At 31.1% G+C, this 25,387-nt stretch overlaps 1 protein-coding gene across 3 annotated transcripts in view; it reads left to right on the forward strand.

Moving 5' to 3' along the window:
• The window catches only part of Mys45A (SDA1 domain containing protein Mys45A), a 127,340-nt gene that overhangs the window by 75,148 nt on the left and 26,805 nt on the right, over positions 1 to 25,387 (forward strand). For all 3 annotated transcript variants that reach the window (XM_085824046.1, XM_085824045.1, XM_085824044.1), the window contains exons 10-14: positions 572 to 675; positions 8,649 to 8,706; positions 10,802 to 10,860; positions 13,993 to 14,069; positions 16,385 to 16,482. In XM_085824046.1, coding sequence (XP_085680172.1) covers positions 572 to 675; positions 8,649 to 8,706; positions 10,802 to 10,860; positions 13,993 to 14,069; positions 16,385 to 16,482 — 396 coding nt within the window. The remainder of the gene's footprint in view (positions 1 to 571; positions 676 to 8,648; positions 8,707 to 10,801; positions 10,861 to 13,992; positions 14,070 to 16,384; positions 16,483 to 25,387) is intronic.

The following is a 25,387-nucleotide window of genomic DNA, read 5'->3' on the forward strand; positions in this document are numbered from 1 at the left end:
TTTACAGTTTCTTCTGATTTATTTTCTGAGCTCATTAAGCATTCATTGCTATTTATAGAATTTAGGACAAATAATTATAAGCTATTTTAAAAACACTTTGAAATTAAAATATGGGATTGGGTAGTTCATTAACATGATTAAATATTTTGCTAATAGCTCTGTTGGTAGTATTACTTAATGTATAGTTTCTCACTCCCCCCACACTTCTGGAGTGATTGAATGGTATTTGTAAATAAATTGAATAAATTTGATAAAATATCTGCTTCGCTTGCATTCTCAATAGTTTAATTTTAAATTGTATATTTGAGTATTCCATAGTAAACAGTTCTTTGTAAGTTAAAATTTTATTGTAGTCTTGTATTTTAATAAAATGTATCCTTTTTAACAATATTTTTTATACGTAATTTTAATAATAATAGATACTTAACAATATTTTATTATATGTAATTTTAATAGTACTAGATACTGATACATTACTTAAATATTTTAATTAGAAAGGTAATATGATGAGATGATATATATTTTAGCATCATTTCCTTCTTTATTTTTATTGTAAGAAATATTTTAATAGGAATGGCGGAGAAACTTCTGAAAATGCTTGAGGGAATGAATGAGCGATATGAAATTAAAGTTATGGTTATGAATTTTATTTCAAGGCTCGTTGGTGTTCACTCAGTAAGGAAGTCCAAATTCATTAAAGTTTATAAATAGTAAAAATATGTTGATTTTTTCTGAAATGTTTTTAATAGAAGTTAATTATGATTCTGAGGCTCTATATTTAACAGAAAAACAAATTGCTGTACATGATTAAATATTTTAGTTTTTAGCGAATTCTGAACTATATTTAATTTTGTCATTAAAATTAATTAATTTTATGGAAGTATCATTACAAAAAATTCTATCTTGTGTACTTTGGTTTTCGTAAATTAAAGAACAAATAGTAAAGCTACAGTAAATGAAAACTGCACAAAGGTTTTTAATAAACTATAATGTAATTGAATTTTATTACATAATTTAAATAACCACTTTCTTATTATCATAGCCCCCCGATTTTTAAGCAGTGCCAAGATTATCAGTTAACATAACAAATTTATCTGCCAAATTGGTTGGCAGTTTTAACCATGTTTCCTGCTCATCAAATGAAGAGTTCTGAGAAGGGCACATGTAATCATTATATTTCTAATGTATTTCCTGTGTCTTCCAAAAAAAAATTAACAATTTTAGATTTATCAAGAAATGAAGAAAATGTCATATCCTTCTTTGAAAAAAAAAAAAAAAAAATATTTTATGTTGCATTAAAATATGCAAAAATGGCTACAAAATAATGGGAGCCATAATACGTAGCGTATTCGGAAACTAAGTACCGTTTCATTCTAGTGCCGTCGCAGCGCTGTGGTAGGGGTCCCGCACATGCGCACTAGTCTTTCTTGTTCACTGACTTTCAATTGTCGCCATTTTGGTTGCTCTGTGTTGTGTTTTCAGTTTGCTGTGCACATTCAAAATGTTTAAGATAATTAGTTCTCCCACCGACTGTGAGATTTGAAATATCTGCCTTTGGCGTAAACGTTAAATTGATGTATAAAACCCCACATGAACCATGGGGATGGTTGTTGATCGATGGCTGTTTGCTCCTTCAGTTTTCCCTTTTCTTTTTTAGTCCAAAGGGGCTTTGTCACTGGGGATTATTGTTTTCATTTTGTGATTTTGCATCGGATTACTCTGAATGTTCATTTCACTTTTCAAATTGTTGCCACAAAATATTATCACCCTGTATTATATTTAAAGAAATTAAATAATAAAAAATCTGCATAAATGTATGTATGTTAAAATCGCTGATGATAAAACAATGGTACCTAGAACCTCCAGTTTTGAATAACGTACATTTCCAACCGAATATGGGTATGTGGAAGACCAAATTTGAAATTTGGAATTAGTTTTATTATCTATTTCATATTTTGTAACCTTTAATGAATTTTTGATTAACAAACTCAACGATTTAAAAGTGAGCGATGGCAACACTCTACGGGGAGGGGGACCTTTTTATCCCCAGCACGCAGAACTGTGTATCGGAAATTCTAAAGATATGCTCATTTTAAAATTATTTTGCGATATAACTGTTGAACTGAATTTTATGGTTTAAGTGCAAAGAACATGATATTTAATAAGTAAAGGTACCACACAAAACATTAAAAAAACACCCGTTTGGACGTAACTTAAAGTCTGAAACCTTTGAGGTTTTCTTCTTTTTTTATGTTCTTGGCTGAGTCTAGCTTATGACAGCATTTATAGGTTGAAATGGAAGTGTAATGGCAGAACCTTGCATCATTGGGAACCAAATTTTTCCATCAAGGACATAACTAGACTGTGTCATATGAGTGGAATTCTTTATCGCTGGAACAAAAGAGCTTAGGTGTGTTAGATGTAAGAATTCCAACTCAAATTTCAACAAATTTTGCAAATGTTGAACGGCTTCACACCTCCTGACATCATCTGTTATGCAAATGAGAAGACATGACTGTTGCGTGATTTGGTTGAGCCCATTGTGTCGATGTGCTTGATCATTGTAATCGCAATGCAGTGATCAAGCATCATGATATTGTTGCTCCATTTATTGGGTCCTTTGAACTCTTCTGGAGCTAGTTGCCATAGGAGGTTTGAGTGATATAGTTCCGTCAATTTCCCAGGTGAGCAGGTAAAGGAGGTGCATGTTCTTGCCATGATCAAGTCCACCACTCTAGTGGAGGTTATTTAGATTTTGTAGTCACTAGCTGATTTTGACTCTATGATTAGTATAGTAAACCAGTTGCCCCTGTCATTGCCATTCGCTATTTTAATGGCAATGTTTGTCTATAAAAGTTGCCTATGGATAACCTGTTCATTTGGACTATTGTTTCTGGAGGCAAGGACAGAACTTGTGATATACTGCTCTGTAACATGATGCCTTTACCATTCATGTGAAAAACAGCTGTTTCTGGCTTAAGTGATAAATTGTGTGTAATTTGTGATCAGTATTTTCAGTTCTTCTACACTGCCTAAGAAACCTTTTTGGGAGTTAAAATGGTTGTATAACCAGATTTCAAGCTGTTAGTGGCAGACTAACATTTTCATTCAGTGGTAACATTTCAGAAAATTTAAAAGGAAAAAAAAAAAAAAATTGTGTGGCTATCATTCAGAAATACCCCATGTTCTGAAATAATAAAATAAATGTGAATTACCTATATAGTATCAGAAACCAAAGAGAAAGGCATGAATAGCACATGAACACATTTCTATAATACTGTATTAAAGTTTTATAATGAATAAATAAAGAAAGAAAACCATTGTCAAGTATTACTGCTACAGTGTTAGATAATATTTTGGACCATTTTCTGTTTTGATGATAAAATGTTCTTTATATGCCTGATAATCATCATGCAGTCAAAGAAGTAAAATGTTTTATGTATTTGTAATTTTATTATTCAAAGATTGTTAGTTTTTTAGATGCAAATTCTGATATGACTGTTAAAAGAGTACTGGGGATATTTCAGAATTAATGTAAATGGTTATGCATATCAGAATTTCATAAATTTAAACACTAAGCATTGTATATAAAAATACAAATAAAAGTATGCAAAGCTGTTAAAGTATAAATATACAAATGCCAACTTGAAAAAATGCATGTTTTAAGATTTTATATCTTGCATAGTGCTGAGAGACAATAAAAATAGATCTTTAAAAAGTTATATAAAGTTGTGTGGGCAGATGAATACTGTTTCAAATTACTCTGGATTGATTGGAAGTTTCGGTTGTGGTGGCAACAAGAAGAAGCCATAGATCTGTGCTGCTGAATGGGTCTGTTAAAGATAGAGTGATTTTGAAGTGATGTTTGAAATCTTCTCATGAAACACTCTAGGAAAATTCTTAAATGCCACATGTTGCCAGAATATTATGGGTGCCACCTATTATCCTTTCATGTTATTTGTGAAACGTGAAGAGGATGGTTTATTTGAACATGAGAGGATGCTGAATCATTGCTATTTAGGATTACTTAAGAACTCTTATCTGAATTTTATATCATCCAGAAGCCTTCATAATCTTGAAGATTTAAATTGTATTGAGCTAATGATCTTGAGTGAAACATTAGTCCAAGCCACAAGAACTGTAATAAGTTAAAACAGTGGTCTGAAACTCAAATTGCGTGTGGGTCAAATGCACAATCTTAAAAGCAGCTGATGGGCCAGATTTTTTTTTTCTCTACCAAACGAAAAATTTTATTAAAAAATAAAAAAGTATTTAAAATAAATTTTAAATTTTGCTTGATAAATAAAAATTTATCAAGCAGTAGTAATAATACTGCAAAGGAAAAATTCAAATTTATATTTATTTTCTATCTGATATGTAAAGTTTGGCACCTGCAAGACATTTTTGTTGGTTACACTTTGTAAATCAAATATACCAACAAATAAAAATTAAATTCTTAGACTGACATTTCTTTCAAATAATTTTTAACATGTTAATTAATCATTAAGTAACTTCTGTTGATTTAAATAAAAAAATAAGCGAATTATATAAAAACTTTCTGAGTTTTCAAAGAAAATTTACCAAGTTTGATAAAACTCGACAATAAATAATAACAACCTAATCTCTTTCTCTCATTTATTAAACTTTCCTTTGACACATAAATAAAAAAATATATATTTATATGCAAATAAACTTTTTTATTTCTTACTACAGCTTGACTTGTGGTGGCAATCCAAGTGATATGCTACCACATGTCAAGTTGAGTCTTGGAAAGAGTTGAGTCTTTGTTGTTGTTGGATAAAGTTGAGTCTTGGAGAGAAGTTACTAGAAATGATTATTGTCACGAATTGTAGATACTTGTTGATCAATCATGTTCTTTTCTGATTAATATTCAACTGTTAAAAAAAAAGTTGTTCCCAAACAAATGTTTAAAAAAAGTTGTTTCCAAACAAATGTTAAATGTACTCAGCCTAATATAGAGAAGATGCAACACCATGAAGATTTAGCCATATGAATATGCAAATTTCGTGGAATACGTATTGGAACAAGTGGTGCAGATTATGTAAGATGCAAGTTGGTCACGTGATTATAGCACGGGTAAGAGGAAAGGAAAGGGCAGACGAATCAACAGTTGTTACTGTCTGCTGCTTAAGGAATCCAGAATTCAAGAAGTTCAACATTTGAGAAGACACATGTGAATAAAGAGATGGCAGGATGATGACATTATTGGCAGTTCTGGCAAATGAACAGTTTTATAAAAGATGCAACCTTACATATGACTGGTTAGTCTTCCCATTGTATTGCTGTTTAAATGCATGTATATGTATATACTGTGCATGGATACTCCAGTACCTGGGACAGCAGTTTCCCTACATTTGGTTGAAAGTAGCTTGTGCACAAGCCCACCTTTTTGAAGACTGCTATTAATGGCAAGTCATCAGCATGGAAGACCGCAATGATGTTGTTAATCAGCCTCTTGGACATCTGTCTTTCAGAATGTAGTATTCAGTGATGAGTCTTAGTTTTGTTTGTCTTATGATAGTAACTAGTTAAGCATCTAGAGGCATTGGGGAGATGGATCCAATTCGACTGCTATTACTAAATTTCATGTCACTCCGCAGTGTGGTATAATGGTTTGGGTGCCATCAGTCTTGATATCAGGTCACCCCTGTTGTGCATCAGAGGCACACTGACAGCTCGATGATGCGTTGATGAGGTGCTGAAAAAGGTTTATTCCAGCACAAGAACATGATATGGCATTCATTAGTTGACAAGCCTTACAGCTTGTCCTTTTGCTTTCTTGGCCTGCGATAGTTGGAATTATACAGAGTTGGAATTCTTGAGCATATCTGGGATGTGATTGTTACATCATTTGTCTGCCCTGCTCCAGGTGCTATCAGAGAAGGAACTTTGGAAGAGGGATCGTAGCTATATGAGCTTCCATCCCTCAGGACACTGTTCCCACCACTGTATAAATTTAGCTTTCCATAAATAGCATCACTTTTTTTTCCACATATGCTTGTTCTGTCTGTGTATCAATTGACATTACATACCACCCAGTCTTTCATGGCATTGCATTTTTTATGTTGCACAGTGTATTCCCAAACAAAGCGATTATTTAAATGCAAAAATTTGTAACTTAGCGTATTTATTTTTTGACAAATACAAATAAAAGTTAATAAAACCTGTATCTTCAAGTCTTTGAATGAGATTTATGCCACAGTGTAAATTAGTCAGTTCCACTGATAGATTTTCTGGCATGTTATTCAGGTTCATTATTAATGGAAATGAAAATAACGTAAATTTGGACTTTAAATTACTAAAATCTTGAAATCTTTACAACACCATAATTGAAATTCCTTCGTAGACCACATAAAATTGCTTTGGGGGCCACATGCAGCCCACAGACTGAAAGTTTGAGACCACTGGGTTAGAAGAACTGTTGTTGTGTTATTTATAACGAATGTGTCTTCTATGTTTTTAGCAGCTTTCCAGCATTTGAGAATTAATACCTGTCTGTCTGTGTTGTCTTTCATGCTAGAAGATGCTCAACAAACTACTAAGGTGATATCATTAATGTTTTGATATTCAGTATGATATTATGGGCACAACACAGCTTCTCCATCTGTTTTATATGTTCATTTATCTCTTTGTTGCAGCTATTTGAACACATTAATGGAATAAGGAAATTTCATTCTTAAATCGTTACAGTTTGCTTTTGTTGAAAGTCAAGTTTTTTTTATTTACACTCAAAATATCTTTGATTAAAAAGTTGTCTTCATTAATAATAAGCAGAAAGTAAATCTTACTAAAATATAGGTAAATTCTTAAATAAAAGTTCCTTCTATTATGTCTTTTTAGGCAAAGAATTGTAAAAATCCTTTTACAGCACAGTATTTAATGATGAAAGTTATGCAGAAAACATCATATAAATGGAATTACAATATCTTACTAAATAAGTCAAACCAAAACAGCAGCACAAATAAAAATTTCTGAAATCCCAAATTTTGCATATAAAAGCATGAAAGAATGCATAAATTAAACAAGCAATTAGAACTATGCATATTATTTCTAATTGAGTAGTAGAATGAATTAATTAAAAAAATGAACTCAAATGTATAGTTTTATATTATCAAAATATACCAAGATAACAAATATCTGAGAACAGCAAACCCAGACTGCTCATTTTTAAAGAGAAGAGACATTCTAGATCTATATAAATTCTTTAAAATATGTATTCTATATATTTTAAAACTACATGGCATTGTAGCACAAAGTGTAAAATGCTTAATATATAAATAATTAATAAATTATTAATTTAAATAATATTGTAATTTTGTATAACTCAATTGTACTTTTGTGCTGTTTTTAAATGCGATATGGTTTTTGTATTTTTGAGATTTAACAGACAGAATTATTGATATATTGTGAATAAATAAGCTTGAGTTTAATTATTAACATATTGTGTAAGGATTAGCATATTTAAGTAGTTACTAATATATTGTACAAGGATTAGCATATTTAAATATTAGTGATATATATGTATACTAGGTGTGACACACAAAAAAAGAGACTGTGTTGCTTGAAGAATGACTTGGCAAAATCTGTTTTGGTGATGTCATGCTACCACCTCCATAAGGCGAATGACTTGGCAACATCTGTTTTGGTGATGTCATGCTACCACCTCCATAAGGCCAGTTTGGACTTAACCAATCATGCCATTTGGGAGTACTGTGTCATTGAGTGAACACGTGCAACTGCATTCTGCCGAAAAAATATCTAATGCAAAAACCTAACAATGAATCAACATCAAGTTTCTTGTGAAACTTCAGAAATCAACTGCAGTGAAAGCATTTCAAATGTAAAGAGGCTTATGGAGATGAAACTTTGTCTCCTGCATGTGTATTTGAATGGCATAAGCAGTTTTCAGGGGGAAGGGACAATGTGGAAGATGATGAACTTGCTATAAGTCCCCAGGACATTCATCATGATTGAGTGGTTTCCCTGTGGTTAGACTGTTTATCATCACAACTACATTGAAGTACTAAAAAGACTTCATGAAAAAACTAGTAAAAAAAGGCCACAATTAGGGGTAATGATGAATGGCTGTTGCACCAGGGCAATGTGCCCGCTCACATGGCTATCTGTCGAGCAGGTTTCTGACCAGCAAAAACATTACTGTGATGGGCATCCTTCTTATTTACCTGATTTGGCTCCATGCAATTTTTTTTTTTTTTTTTTAATTTTCGAAAGTTAAATCTTGCTTAAAGAGAACCCATTTTACAACAGTTGAAGAGGTTCAGGCAAAAACAGAGAATCTCCTGAAGGGCCTTCCAGAAACTTCGCTCCAGAGCTCTTACCAGCAATGGCAGTACTGAATGCTGAAGGGGACTACTTTGAGGGTGATAATGGCACAGAGAACTGATTCTGTAAGGACAATGATTTATTGCACCAGTCTGGTTTTGTGTCACACCTTGTATTTTGTAAATGTGTTCTTTTGCTATTGAATAAGAATATTGATGAGACAGGATAATTAATTTGTACTATACTAATTTATGTCATTCCATGTGTGTTAAAAAAGTGAAATCACTTATCTTTGAAAAATGTTCTGATCATATTTATTAATGCTATTTGTATTTTTATAATAGCTGATTTTGTTGAATTTTTATCCACTTTTGATACGTTATCTGAAACCTCATCAAAGAGGTAAGTATCATTTAAACATATGATATCTGGTTTTTAATTTTTGTGTTTGAAATATAAGTGTTCTTTATATTTTGTTTGTTTACATTTCAGTTTTCACATGCAAAAAGTAGTATTGTAATTCAATGAAAAACAATTCTGATACTAGACGTTAATGCCTATTATAATTCAGCAGCTCAAAAGAATGTTTATCATTTCAAATTTTTATCTGTAACTTAAATATTTAAAAATTATTATTTCATAAAGTTCTGTAGTTTGAAGGAGGGCACTGATTGATTTCGTAGTTTCCTGTTTCTATTCAATACTAAAATTCATTATTCTTGAAAATCAGTTAAATGTTTAAAAAATATTCTGATGGAAAGTATTCATGCAATTAATGTATTTATCATGAAGTATTCATGATAAATACATTATGATAAATATCATGAAGTAATTTGTTTATCATGTCATAAAGTATTCATATAATAAGTATGTTTATTTAAGTAATTAATATGTTTATTTAAGTAATTAATATGTTTATTTAAACAATTATGAAATATGTGTATTTATTATGGGATTTTATAGAATGCCTGACAATTTTAGGCAAAATATAAATTTTGAGAATTATTATATTATTATGAATTTTGTATGCATGTAAATAATTTTACTTGCATTATATGTAAAATTGTAGTATATGTTGTATAAATGCTCCAAGAGAGTGAAGCTCCAACAGAAAAATAAGTTTGCAAGGATAGGTCCTTTTAATATTGACATTAAGGTAAATGTATCATTTAAGTTTCATTTAACATTAAGGTAAATGGCTTCAACAGTTTTTGGTGTCTAGTTTTTGTCGTCAAATTTGGCGAGAAATCGCCAAAAATATCCAAATATGGCAACATTTTGGTCCAATCCATGTATAACTGTAACTGGTTTGTTCCCTGTATGTAATTGTAAGTGTATCCGGCCCTGTATGTAACTATATGCTTTTCAGCAATTTTGAGAAATCGATGGTACTGGAAATTTTTCGTTGGCCAAAGGAAAACTGTATAAGACTGGAGGGAGCTTCAGTTGTCAGTTTTTAGTTCATACTTGACTTCAGGGTATTCTTCATGTGAACTTCATGCTTTAGATGCACTTTGCATTGCTTTGTGTTTAACATTCTTTGTAATTTGAAGTGTTAACTACTAATTGTGCTCTGTCATACATAGAAGAGCTGTATGAGTAGTTTTGTGGAAAGTTCTAGAACTGGTGTTTCTTTTGGGAAAATAAATTTTATCAAGCTATCATTGGTTCTGTGTGCATTCAGTCCATTATGAACCCGTAGGCACATAACAATATACTTTTCCTAGGCATTGTATATGATACCTAGGTATTCTATAGGATGACAAATGCTATTCAGGCGAAGTGGTAAAAAAAGCTCATGATAATGCTATTATTTAAAAGACATGCATTCCTCAAAAATACAAATGTTATTTTGAAAAAGTAATGAAAGAATGCCATTAAAAAGCAACTGAAAGTTGTACAAAATAAAATTTCTGTCTTTGTTATTATAGAAAACAATGTATAAAATGTAGGGAATAATGAAATGAATGCATTGATATTCGAAACTAATCACAGATGTATTTCATACTTGCCAATTTGTCATTTGGCATTCTGTAGAATGCCTAAGAAATATATATAATATTAATCACGTCATATATTGCCAGGCAGTTTTGGGATTCTATAAAATCCCTAGTTTCGGCATTCTATAAAATGCCTAGGTATTCTACAGCATGCCGATGAAATGTACGAAATGTTAATCACTTCATATATTGCCAGCCAGTTTTTGGCATTTTAATAAAATGCCTAGGTATTCTAATAGAATGTAGGCTTTTGGACATTACCAGTAACATAATGTATAAGAGCATTTTAGATTTGAAGTATTCAAATTTTATAAAATAGCTCCATTGAAATAGCAAATATTTATGTTAGATAAATATTTTACTCCATAACAGTTTTTTTTTCTGTTTCTGTTTAATCTTAGTTTCATTTCGCCATAAATGAAATATCTAAAAAGTGTGGACACTATATTTTGTAACTTGATAAATTAAGTTTATGCTGTTGTTATATTTTTCTGTAGATGTGACCAAAATCTTAATGTTTGCTGCCCAGGCTGCTCATGAACAAGTACCTCCAGATGTAAGTTACGTTATCTAAAATAATTTAATGTATAAATCAGATTTATTCATAACTAATTATTTCTAATATGCTTATTCAGTATTTTCATAATTATAAACTAATTTACTATAAATGAAACTGGACTGTGTGAAATGTTATTTTATATATAGTTTGTGCTTAAAGAACTAATTTATCTATAGTTTAAAAAGAAATCGAAGTAAAAGTCAATTAAAAGAAACTGTTATTTTTGTTATTAAATAAATGCATTCTTTTGTGTTATAACTTATGTTATTTATACAGTCAAAAGTCGTTAATTCGGACACCCATAATTCGGAATGATCTATAATCCGGACCTCAAAACTAAAAACTTTCTGCGCATGCGCCGCATTGACACATGCGCATAGGCGTTTGCGCGTGCGCGTAAGACCTTTTACGACTGCGCATATGAGTGTGCGCAAGTGCAGAATACGTTTTCGCGTGCGCGTTTTATGTATAATGGACGTATAAGCTAAAATTATCTAATTATCTATTTCAGTTAATGTTGATGATTGCGTTGTTCCTTAATTTTCGAATTGGATCCGGCTTATTATTTTTTGCAGACTGTAAGAGCAATTTTATAAAAGTAAGCTTAAACTTTCGATTATATCAAATAGAATTTCCGATATATATTTGTTAATATGTAAAGAATCTAAAGCGAAAGTATGTTTTGAAATCCGAAATCTGTTTATCAATTTCACGCTGCTCGGCGGGGGGAACGCCGCGACGTAATGAATTGGAAGTTGATCTGTCAACACTATCCTTATCTTCAGCGCAGATGTTTTTATTTTATTTGGCTTATAATTTCTTTACCAAATGTAGTATTTCATCTCGATATGCTCCGTCTTTGATATGATTTAAAACAAGTTCCTCGTCGTTATAATTCGCTTCCGATAGCGAAGAAAAGTGACAGAGGTTATTGAAAACAAAAAAATTTCGATTGACAAATTAGTCGGTGTTCTCGACACAGCAGTTATAGGACTTGAACAGCGGAACTTTGTAACTGAACAAGAAATTATGTCTGTTTAATAGAATTAAAGAGAAAGTATTATCACATGAAACGAAGCAAAACTTAAACAACTTACATTGAAAGAAATGTTTAATAAAGTAAACAAATAAATATTAAGCTTTTTCTTTTTGCAAATTTTGATACCCTTTAGATCATAATTGTTCTTTATTTCATAAATTACGGTTTCATATTTTTAATTTTAGAATTTCTGCATGCCATCTTACGAGATTTAAACTGATGATCTATAATCCGGAAAAATCGATAATCCGGAATTGCCGAAGTCCCGACGAGTCCGGATTAACGACTTTTGACTGTATATTTAAGATGTTATAACTGTAATGTAGGCATTTCTTACTTATCTACAAGAGTGGCAGATATGCAGTAGCATTTCAAAATGAGTATATGCTTAAAAATATAATCTCTGTTTAAAGTGAGGTTAGGATTTCAGTGGCCAAGAACATGCCCACAGTTTGGGCAATATTGAGGAACTGCAGAAATTTAATGTAGAATCTAGTCGGTCTTTGATGCAATTTTGATACATGTTCTGCCTGTTTTATTTCATATATAATGTGAAATCAGAGATATAAGAATGTTATAAGAATACAAATATTTTTCATATAGTATTATTTTCCCAAAAAAATCAAAATAGTGTGGTTGTGAAAGGTGATAATTTTCTCTGAATCAGTGGCTATCAGTCTGTTAAATGTTGATGTTCGTTTGAGATTAGAAAAGAAGATCTGGGGAATGGGCATTGTAGAAAAGTGGCTGTCTCATTTCATTGAGTAAGGAGAAGAATGAAAGTATTGTTGATGTGACTTAAGAGAACAGAAGGGTAATTTTACATTGTTGTATTTGAGTAGCTGATGAGTTATAGTATATTTAGCTTCACTTGAATGTTCTTCAGCATTTCAAAATTTGTGCCAGATGGGTGTGATGCTAAAAAAAGATTAGGCATTTTTCATTGTGTTGTGATTAGAGAAAGATGTATCTTTAACTGTTACATAAGAGAACTTCATTCCACTGAAAGACCTATGCTCTAAAGATAAAATTTAAAGAATGACATCTGTTGGAAAATTTACTATATTCATTTTCTGTGATTTTGCGCATGTGAATTTTTTTCTTATCATCTGTCTAATTGGTTCTCTACCATTCTAAGCAAAATTGGAACAAATTCATTTGTTAAAAATAATAAAGTCTGCTGAGTAAGAGTATCAGTCTCTGTCATGGAAGTGCTAAATTGTAAACTGTCAATGCCTACAAAATGTTCTCCATGAATTTCACTGTTATTTCACTGTTATCACTGTTGTTATCCATGAATTTCACTGTTATTTCACTTGTATTTAAGCCCTAGAGATTTTCCTCTTTGTCTTGCGGGGGGGGGGGATCCGTCTGATATAGATTTTATGTTTGAGAATAATATGAAAAAATCTACAGGTAAATCAGCAAGAATATGAATTTTTATATGCTCCAAGATGGAAGGAACAAATTGTTTGTAAGGATTGACAGATATTTGAATTGTCAAAGTCATTTGATTAAGGTGTAATGGTTAATATCCTTTGTCTTAACACATACACAGTTGCATTTTTCTTTCTTCATTCAAGCATGTGAACATTTTTTTTTTTTTTTTTTTAAATTTTCATTTTAATAACATGAAATTTTTATCGTTTGTACTTTGCTCTGCTCATTTGATCACCCTATAAGAAAAGAAAATTTGAAATCTTTTGAGCATTTTATGCCTATTTAAAGTTATTCATTTCTCTCAAAATTCATCAAGTTTACCATTTCTCTCAAATTTATATCTGAACTGAGAAACTTGAATTGGATTCTTATCCTTTCTGCTTTGATACCCAAAATTTAATGTATGAGTTGTCTCATTTTAGTTTTTGCCATGTTTTTATAGTTTATCCTCAGCATTTTATGTCTAGTTTCAAACTTTAAGATTTATATGACTCTGATTAATTTGTGTGTGTGTGTGAAAATGCTTTATTTTATTAATTACTAGTTTATATTTTGGTATTATTATTTTCTGAAGTTTTTTACATACATAGCTTATGTATGTCTTTTTATGTGTTTTTTAATGATCTTTCTTTTTACCCTGTTTACTTTAGGTTATGGAACCAGTGCTTAAAACTATAGCTAACAATTTCATTACCGAGAGAAATTCTGCTGAAGTTATAACTGTCGGGTAAGAAAAAATTTTGGTATAATTTTATAGTCTTGTTATTTGAGAATAAAATAATTCAGTCAAGTCTAGATTTTAAAATTTTCTAAATTGAGCATTCCCCCTCCCCAATTTTCACAATAAAAGAGTTGAAAAAAATCTTAATTCAATCTGTTGAATATTTTATTAATTTTATTAAAATTTTATTATGACATAATACGAGGGCTATCCAGAAAGTAGATTACGTTTTGGAATAAAAAAATAAACAAAGTATAGGAAACAAATTTTATTATATACAGATGAAAGCCACACTCAAATACTACTTTTCTACATAGTCACCATACAAATTAAGGCATTTATCGTAGCGATGTACGAGCTTGGAAATTCCTTCGTCGAAAAATTCGGCCGCCTGCACCTTCAACCACTTCGTTACCTCTTCTTGCCTTCCATCTTGCACAAAACTTGTGGTAACCAAGCTTTTCGCTGATGATTTCGTGCAACAAACTTCGCGAAATTTGTGGAAAACTCAAAGAAAGTTCCGTTATTGTGAAATTTCGATTTTCACGGACTTTAGCATCGACTTTTTCGAGAAGTTCGGCGGTCACTATGCTGGGTCTCCCACTTCGATCTTCGTCGTGAACATTGGTTCGGCCATTTTGAAATCTTATGACCCACTGACGCACTCCACCTTCAGTGATAATGTTGTCCCCATACACTTCACGAAGCTGCCGATAGATTTCTATCGGTTTACAGTTTTTTGCAGTCAGAAACCTTATTACTGAGCGCACCTCGCAGCTCGCGGGATTTTCAATTAACGCAGACATTTCAAACCGTCACAGTATCTGAACGGAGCACAGCACGAACCTCTCACTAGCACGGCTAGATGCAGACTGAGCTGCGCAACGCTCTGACCCCAAGATGGCCGCGCTAGCCCCGCCCCTAGCGGACACAGACGGAAACGTAATCTACTTCCTGGATGGCCCTCGTATCTTTTTCCAGTTTAACAGATTGTTAAATATTTCCAAAATTTTCCTTTTTGGGGAATTTAAAGAATTTTTTGCTTAAAGTGTGAAACTTCCAGATACCAGATTGTTGAGAAATTGCCGGATGTTGCATTTTCGATAGGGGAAAAAGTTACCAAGTGCTAGTAGTATATCTCTCAGTTGATTCAGAATTAAAAGCTCTGTAAATAATTAATAATTTAAATACATAGAGTAAGGAGTAATAAATCTAGCAAGTTTACAAATCTAACAAATTTGTTTATTGTGAGCAAATTACACCATGGAGAATGCTCTAAATAAATAGATAAATGAATAAAAACAGATACATACTAATAAAAGAATAGTTAGAAATCATATTACAAACAAATAATACAAATATAGTAACATTTTGCAATAATATTGATTTATTGACCTTCTAAGTATAATATGATAATAATGAAGCAAACTGTGAAGATGATGTAAAAAAATAAAAGTCAGATTTATTTGTGCTCTTTTAAATCTGTAGGTTGCAAGAAGAAAAAAGAAGATGGAATATTTGATGCTTTTCATAAATCTTTATGAAGAAATTTATTGAATTAACTTTTTTAACAAAAGCAGATTTTAATTTCATATTTTTTTATCCTGTTTATATAAATTTAATTTTTAAAGATTTAATCATTACACTTTTTATAGAATACATTTCATGTGGTCACTTAATGACTCATAGTCTTAAATGTATTATTGCAAGTCTAAGTAACTAGTTTGTTATTATTATTATTTTTTTTTTTTTTTTACTTAAAAGTCAAGATAAATTACCTTGTTACTCTTCTGATGTTGGGTATGCTTTTTTCATCAATACTGTATGCAAGATATAGGTATGGTTTTCAGAATGCACGTTACAGAAAAAAGTGTCATCTTTCAGGTCACAGTAATTTGAGCCGTATATAATAAATAAACTATTTTTATAATTGCTGTTGTTAAAAAATATTAATTTTATTAATAAAACATTATTAGATGAAGTAAAGGGTTTTCTTTCATTTTTCATAGTAACAAAGATATTTTAAAGTGAATTTCTGTGAAATAATAATTGTTTTATATGTTGATAAGTAAATGGTATGCCCATTATTAAGCTGTACTTTTGTCTTCTCAGAAAATTATCAAATTATTATTAATGTTTATTCTTATTTTGGTAATAATGTTTTCTATCATTTGTCACTATTATGCTGATCTAAAAGTGTGTATACAAGTAATTATGTGCATTTTTCATTCTGCATTTCATGATATATGTTATATTAGCATATGTGGTATTATTATGTTTTGTATATTTGTTATTAATGAGTATGTTTATTATTATTTCAGTATCAATGCAATCAGGGAGATTTGTATTAGATGTCCTTTTGCCATAGATCGAGATTTACTACACGATCTAGTTCAGTACAAAAAATATAAAAATAAAAGTAAACCATTCAATTTTTATTTTATGAAACATTTGTATCAATAATATAATTAGTAATCGCTTAGTGTACTGTAAAAACAAATTACAGCAGCTCTAGTTTCATGTTTGTAATAATGTTTCTAAAGCTGTAAATTAAATGTGTAATATCAGGAGTGATTGTGGCTCAAATATATCTGGGATTCTAGAATTTCCAGTCTTGGGAAATATAGATTCTGTAATCAATAAATCTATAATATGTAAATCTTTTTCAAATTTTGTTTTTCAACAAATATATTATTTAAAGATTACATAAATTTAAAACTTTTTGACTATATTTAGTTCAGAGAGAGAGGTTAAATTTCTTGTCTGAGCAAACTAAGTTTGCCTGAAACTTAGTTTGCTCATACTAAGCATGCTAAACTAAGTATGCAAAAAAGTTATTTTTGCTGTTTATGTTATACAGAAATGGGCAAAAAATGAGGATATATAAAATGAGAATATGTTCTGGGTTGAAGTATTCAGGATAAAAGAAGATGGCAAACAGAAATACCCAATATTGGCAAAATTATTTAAATCTGTTTTAACTTGCTTCATTATGCCCACATTGTTGTTGAATGTCCGTTTAATTATGTGGGTGATATTATGTCAGATTGAAGAGCTCATTTGTACAGTAATAGCTCAGATGTTGTCAGATTAAACTCATTCTCATTATGCAAAATTATATATGAAGCTTTTGAATAAGAGAATTTCTCTTATGACTGTTGGTAAAGGTTTTAGGAATATTTTAATGCATAACTAGCTAGCTGTTTTTCATCTTCAGCACCTGTTGATATGCATACTGCAAGTTCTAATATTTAAAGAGTTAAGTCACAATTCATTCTTCTACATCAAAATATCTTGCTGATTAAACTAAATTTTCACTTATTAGCAAATATATACATCGTGTTTTGACGAAAGTTTGCTGCCTGTGCAAACAGTTCGCATTGTTATCGTGTTTAATCATATTTTGTTGAGCGATTTTTGGCATTTGAAAGAAAGAGACTTGCTTCAGAACACTGTGTTGTGAAATGAAACTATCACGCTACTAGATTAGAACCCTCATTTACTTCCAGTTCTGTTGCAAGAAGTCAGCTACAGAATGCCACCAAATCATGTGTACAGCTGGAAGTATTAATGTTGTATCATATGACATTGTGGACATTTGGTACTGAAAGTTTAAAAACAAGGACTATGGCATTCAAGAAGCAGAATGCTCTGGTTGGCTTTCTAATGTTAATGAGGCCTGCTTGCAAGAACTTGCAGAATAAGATCAGTATGCAACCACTCGAGAGCATGCTAAGAAGTTAGATGTTAGTGCCATGTCCATTAGTCGTGCTATGCATTGCATAAACTTGATGTACAAGTTTAGTCGGTGGGTGCCACATGAGCTGATTCAAGGAGATAAGGGCAAACGTGTTCGGGCCTGTACTGGTCTGCTCGAATATCAGCGCAAGGAAAAAATTCTGGACCGGATCATAACTTATGATAAAAGTCGATTTACTTCAAGAACACAAGCCAAAAAGGGAATTGGTGTGTGCTCGGTGAGCCCATCGGCAGCATCACAAATCACAATTTAGCTAATAGAAAGATCATGCTTTAAAACTTTGAAAGATTCCTGCCAGTGCAAATATAGTCTGTGCAAACAGTTTGCATTGTTATCGTGTTTAATCATATTTTGTCAAGCGATTTCTGATAATTGAAAGAAAGAGACTTGCTCTAGAACACTGTGTTTTGAAATTTGTAAACAAATATCATTATCATTAAGTACAAGGTGTCTGAAATGGAACTATCATGCTACCAGAATAGAACTATCATTTACTTCTAGTTCTGTTGCAAAAAGTCACTTACAGAATGCCACCAAATCATGTGTACAGCTTGAGGTATTAATGTTGTATCATATGACACTGTGAAAGTTTGGTACTGAAAGTTTAAAAACAAGGATTATGGCATTAAGAAGCAGAGTGCTCTGGCCCGCCTGCAAGAACTTGTGGAAGAAGGTCAGACGCAACCACTTGAGAGCTTACTAAGTTAGATGTTAGTGTCATCATGTCCATTAGTTGTGCTATGCATTGCATAAACTTGATGTACAAGTTCAATCGGTGGGTGCCACATGAGCTGGTTCAAGCAGATAAGGGCAGATGTGTTCGGGCCTGCACTAATCTGCTCGAATATCAATGCAAGGATAAAATTCTAGACTGAATCATCACGTATGACGAAAAGTGGATTTACTTCAAGAACGTAGACTGAAAAGGGGCTTGGTCTGTGCTTGATGAGCCCATCGGCATCATCGCAAAGCGCAATTTGACTGATAGAAAAATCATGCTTTGTATCTGTTGGGATTGCCGTGGTATACAGGAAGAGTATCTGTAAAAAGGTAAAACACTACACAGTAAGGTGTACAGTGAGATGCTAGTCCATTCTGATGCTGCTATCAATACAAAACGTCAAAGTGAGTTCCGGTTAAAAAAGGTAATGTTTCATTAAGATAATGCAAGACCACATATGTCTGCATATACCGGCTGGACTGTGTACAAACCCAAATGTGATCTTTAGCACCCACCATATAGCCCCAACATCGCTCCTTTGGACTTCTTCATTTTTTCACACCTGCAGTCCTATCTTCCATTCTGCACAGGATGTCCGAAATGAGGTTGAACTGTTTTTGAACTTGCGGGCCACCACTGAACTGAAGGCTTTGAAAAACTATCAAACAGTTGCAGAAAATCATAGATTTTGGTAGTGATTACTACCTGCGCCAAAGGTACTGCTTTCATATTTGTGTTCTGACTTTATTAAGAATGTTTTTTGGTGGAAAACTTTAGTTACAACAAGATATATATATACATATGTATATAAATGCAGTCATTCCTAGAAAATACCCTCTCTCTCAAAACAAGGAGGGCAACTTTCCAATTATTTTTTTAAAATATCGCTAAACCAAATATATAAGCAACTATATAAATAGGTATCGTGAAACATAAATTAATTTTAATAGATTAAAAGATTATACTTTTTTTTTGTCACTAGGGAAATAGTTTGAAAGTATGTGAATGTATCACAGCAATATGCACAATTATTTAAAATTATGTTGGGCTTTTACTGCACATTATATTTCAGGAATGCAGTTGTAATCACCCCTGATAACGTATACCCATTATATAAAGTGAATGAGACTGTACATGCTACAAACACAAGATTTTTTTCTTAAAATTTAATTAAACAATGTAAGTTTTAGAATTAATATAACTAAATATTTTCAAATTACATTTATAAAATAATCATAAATATGACTGTATGTGTAAATATTATTTAGCAGTGGAGCTGAGTGTAAGTTTATAGATGCCTAGATAGCATGGCACTGAATTTAATCCATTATGAAAGACCCATTTGAGGTCTAGTGATAAAGAAGGAGATTGTACATTAGGCTAAGATCATCTGTGATAAGGGGAGAGATTGTGAATCTTCTGGGTTATCAGAAGAATCAGTGGGATATGGAGACCTGACTGCTTTTCTCAGTAATATGTGAATCTGTTGTTACAGTTTTCTTTTGTTCATTAGAGATTTAATTTAGACTGCTTAACAGATGTCTTTAGGTGTTTGCATAAATATTTTTAAAATTTTCAACTGAAATGCCATTTACCCCTTCATCTCTGTTACCATCTTCCACATGTCTCTAATGCAATCTCTCCATTTAATGTAAATAATTCTCTTTTTAGTTATAATACTCTCAGGTGTTGTTACATTGGGAGAACTTTGAAAGTCATATGTTGAAGCAGACACAATTATTTTTTTCTGAATTGCAGCTACTTGTTAAACATTCTTTTCGAGGAAACATCTGTAAACATATAGCATTTAAGCTAATAAAAGACCAACATTAATTTTAAACACTTGTTTAAAATTATCTTTGAATCTTAAGAATTTAGCATTTTGATTTAGAAGTCCTGTCTGAAAAGTTTCATAAGTGTGAAAACATCTGCCACGTCCAGGTAGCTTAACGAAGAATCCGCACAAAATATGAATGCAAGGGAAAATAAAATAAATAAAATGCTGATACAAAAAGTCAAATATAAATACAAATTGAATACACTGAAAAAATTTTAAAAAAATAAACAAGGAAATATAATTTATGTATATATATAATATGTGTATAAATATATTAATGGTACTGCTAAAGTATTGTACACAAGCAACTCTTCCCCCTTTTTTAAAATGAATATGATAGAATTAAAATTTGTTAAAAAAAAGTGTTATTTGATTGAGTAATCTAATTATAATATTTGCTAATGTAAAAATGCTCTCATTGAGTTTTATACATGAAATTTTGCTTATCAAATATTTCATTCCTTAGTATATTGTTAAATTGTAATATATATGGGAGAAAAATTTTAAAAACTAAAAACTTCTTTCATACTTGTGATGAAACTTTTACATCATAGTTATTTTAGTAATGAAACTGTGAGACATAATGCATATACATAGATGGATAGATTCAAAAGATTGCAGTCTAATTTATTTCTAAAATTAAGAAATTTAAATGCTTTATTTTTCAGTATGTTCTCCTTGTACCTTGATGCTCTTTTTACATAATTTAATGAACAATCTTTTTTTTTTTACCCTTCTGAAAAAGTAGTTTGAAGGCTTTAACTCAAAATATTCCATAATGTCTCTTTTTAACTAGCATTATCACTTAATGTCTTTTCACGAAGGTCAGATTTCAATTTAAAGAACAGGTATTAATCACTTGTACCTGAGTCTGGGCTGTAAGGGGGTTAGTCAAGCACATTAAGCCCACATTACTAATTTTGAATGGCACTGCCATATTGCTGTTTTTGAAATGTTAAAAGAAGGTACCCATCATGTGGAGACTTCGCCCTTAAGAAGATACTGATTTAGAATGCATAAAAAGTTGTTTTACATGAACCCAATTTTGCTGCTATCTTTTTTACCTTTTATCTCCTATAACCCTACTTCTTCCTGAACAGAAGCAATATTTTCTGATATCAGTGTCTCAGTTGTCCATATCATTGAGTCATCTTCTATGGATTCTTGGCCCATGCAAAATTGTTTTACTTGTTATTTCAGTGTTGAATAGGAAAGAGATGAATTACCGTACAGATGGAACAAGTATGGTTTTATGTTTTTGGGACTAAAGCCTCGTTTCCACTACTGCGTACGAACGCATTTTGTCAATTGAAGACACGCCTACGGCATCCGTACAAGCGTTTCCACTGCCGCGTATCCGTAGAATATTTTCATTTTCCGCCGCTAGGTGTCACTGTAATATTTTGGCGCCAAACAAGCAGTTCACGAGTTACAACGCTAAACGTCTGAATTTTTCCCACTTAAGCGAGTATTGTTTGTTTTAGATTTGATATGGATTCTGACGTAAAATGCAGAAAAGTTTTGTTTACTAAATTCCATGTTATTGGAAATTTTTATTTCTGCTTATGAACTGCGAAAGTAAAGTACGCTAGCAATTTTTAGAAAAGTAAGGTTATAATGCATATTATGAACATCACTAATTCCATAGAAACTGAAGTAAATTAAAAAAAAATTTTGCGTTTCTAGAAGCCTTAAATATTAATGAAATAATATATATATTATTAAAACTAAAATGTACTGTTAGTGAAAAAATAAACAAATAAAAAATAAAAAAGTTAAAGGAATTAAAAATAGTTGGTACTTTAAAAATACAAAGCAACTGTAAAGAAAGGTTCACAATATTTACACAAAATTTGCTATGCTTGTATACCGCTGACTTCAGGGTCATAGCCGGATAATTTATTAGAAATCTCGTTTGTTTTAAAATGCACTATGGGCAGTTATATTTTATGCATAATCCATAAAATATTATTTTTAATTTAAACATTTTTAATTCCTATCTCTTTTTGGTTTGGTTTGTTTTATTGAGATTACGGCAAAGCACACTAGGGCTATCTGCCTAAGGGGAGGGGTGTCTTCGTGGAGGACTTTCAAAGCGAAACTGGAAACTCCACGTTACACATGGAGAAAACCACAAAAACGCCCGTTCGCGGGATTCGAACCTCGGGCCAAACTACCAATGTTCAGTGACTTTACCTCTTGGCCACTGGTGGGCCATATCTCTTTTTATAGAAGATGTTATAAAAATAAGATTTTTCTCTTTATATATATACACACATTAGGTAAAAAAAAATGGAAATATTTAATTAATTAATTCCTGCGCTTCTGTTGGAGAGGACTGAATTTAAAAGCAATTATTATAGTAATTTTTTGTTAAAAAAATGTTTAGGGCATTAATACTGTCTCATGTTAATTGGTAATGAAAGTTTAGAGTCGTAAACATCCCAAAGTCTGAGCACATGTATATACGTTCACATAAAAGTGAAACGAAAATGTATATATATATCTACAGGGTTTCAAAATAAATTAAATTTAAATAATTCTCTTGCGCCATTGCTGCAAGGAATGAAATTTGAATTTAACAAACATTTTCTATTCGTAAAAAGCAATTTAAAGTTAATTAAATTTAAATGAAATTTAATGCAAACAAATAAATGATTAATTATTGCTGCAAAACTAATCTACAATATCATTTAAATTCTGAGAGCATATGTAAATCAAGTGCAAGTATCAAAATCCATGAATAAATATATAATTCCAAAAATTTATTTATCCTATTATTCACTTATGCATTTTTATAAGTTTTTCAGGATTAATAATCTATCCTATTATTCATTTATGCATTTTTATAAATTTTTTAGGATTAGTAAGCTATCCTATTATTCACTTATGCATTTTTATAATTTTTTTAGGATTAATAATCTATCCTATTATTCACTTATGCATTTTTATAAATTTTTTAGGATTAATAATCTATCCTATTATTCATTTATGCATTTTTATAATTTTTTTAGGATTAGTAAGCTATTCTATTATTCACTTATGCATTTTTATAATTTTTTAGGATTAATAATCTATCCTATTATTCACTTATGCATTTTTATAAATTTTTTAGGATTAATAAATTTTTGGAATTATATATTTATTCATGGATTTTGATACTTGCACTTGATTTACATATGCTCTCAGAATTTAAATAATATTGTAGATTAGTTCGCAGCAATAATTAATCGTTTATTTGTTTGTCATTAAATTTCATTTAAATTTAATTAACTTTAAATTTGCTTTTTACGAATAGAGAATGTTTGTTAAATTCAAATGTATATGTTTTAATATTCAAATTAGTATTATATAATTTTCAACCTTTTTTTTGGGGGGAAATTTAAATAAATAAAAGCATAAATAAAACAATATATTTAACGCATATAATAATAGAAATAAATTATAAAACATGAATATAGATCAATTTGGAACAAAAAGCTAAGAAAGTTGCAGACAGGGTGCAAAAAGCGTATGGGATTCGAACTCACGACCCCCAAAAGTAAACATTGTTACCGTCAGCTTTACCACTAAGCTAGCATTGCACGGGAGTCGCATGCATATTTTGGCTTATATACATAATCAAATAAATCAATTCTTAAAACTAAACTTTTTCGTCCTATTTCAGTGTGCTATCGTCTGAAAAATTCACCAAAGTTTATTCTTCAGCTTCTAGTACATTTCTTACAAAAAACATTATCTTTTAAAGTGGCATTTCGATTGAAGTTAAACGGGCTGCTAAAAATATATTTCATGTGCTTACAAATATATGTTAGCCAAAAAGATATATTTATAAAGGGAAATACGAATTTAACATACTCTGTAATGCAGAGGAATATTTAAAAGGCTATCAAATTTAATTTATAATTAACGTTTTTAGTTTTTACCTGCTTCAAAAGGAAAAAAATAACATACCTTTTAATTGTATCTAATTTGCTATATCAGTTTGATATAGTCAGACATTCATTTTCATTAAAGGTAAATGAGTATGCAGAACTAGGAAATAATTGTCAGGACAAATTTTGCTATTTCATGGACTTGGAATTATAATTTTTGCCACTGATTTTCTTGAACTGAATTTCTTGAACATCTGATTTTATCTGCAAACAAGTACTGTAGTTGCAGTTATCTTATTTTTCTTATCTTTTTTTAACTAAATTCAGTTGATTGCTGTCTTTTTCAGCATGCAGATTTCTCGCTATAATGTTAATTCAGAAATAAGTATTTTTTAGCAAAACATTCTTTCCCTAAGCGAGTGTTCATCGCTACTTCTGCCGCCATTCATTTTTGGTGACTACACCTGATTGCTCATTTTTTACCACGTGACCCCAACGCATCCACAGACATATGGATAGAAGTTGAACATTGTTGAACTCCATCTGTATGTCATCTGTCACCGCACATCGACGGGATTGCAGATGTCAATCAAAGTGAAGTCGCTCGCTGATTGGAGAAACGCATAGACACCGCAACGCATACGCAGCAATGGAAATGGGCCTTAAGACTTACTTTAATCAAAATGTAATCACAGAATATATTTACTGTGATAAGGTGGGTGTGCACTCCCAACTTTTTGATGCAAGGTTTTTAAAATTTTTTTGAATATTTTCATATTTTCTCCTTCCTTAGTGCTCTACTCTTAGTGTTTGTTTCCCTAAGTTTTAAAATGGATTCATCCATATGGGAATTGTTTTTGTCGTACTAACAAAGACAAACCCTCGCAAATCACTTGCGAAGATTATCCTGAACCTTTGCCTTCTAATTGTTGAACTTTACGCCATCCTAATGCAAGAACTGACTCATCAGAGCGAAGGAAACATAAACTAATATCAGTATATGATTTTACTGAGTCAGCTGCACCTTCACTTTCTCTAATAATTTGTGGATGATTTTGAGGTCTAGGGAGTAGCAGGGACAAGAATAAGAATGGGCTAGTTTCAAGTTACAGAGAAGTGGAAATGAAGATA

The sequence above is a fragment of the Stegodyphus dumicola genome, chromosome 9 (genome assembly GCF_044657685.1).
Source record: "Stegodyphus dumicola isolate Sdum_Otavi_A_Nest chromosome 9, ASM4465768v1".
NCBI classification, from domain to species: Eukaryota; Metazoa; Arthropoda; class Arachnida; order Araneae; family Eresidae; genus Stegodyphus; species Stegodyphus dumicola.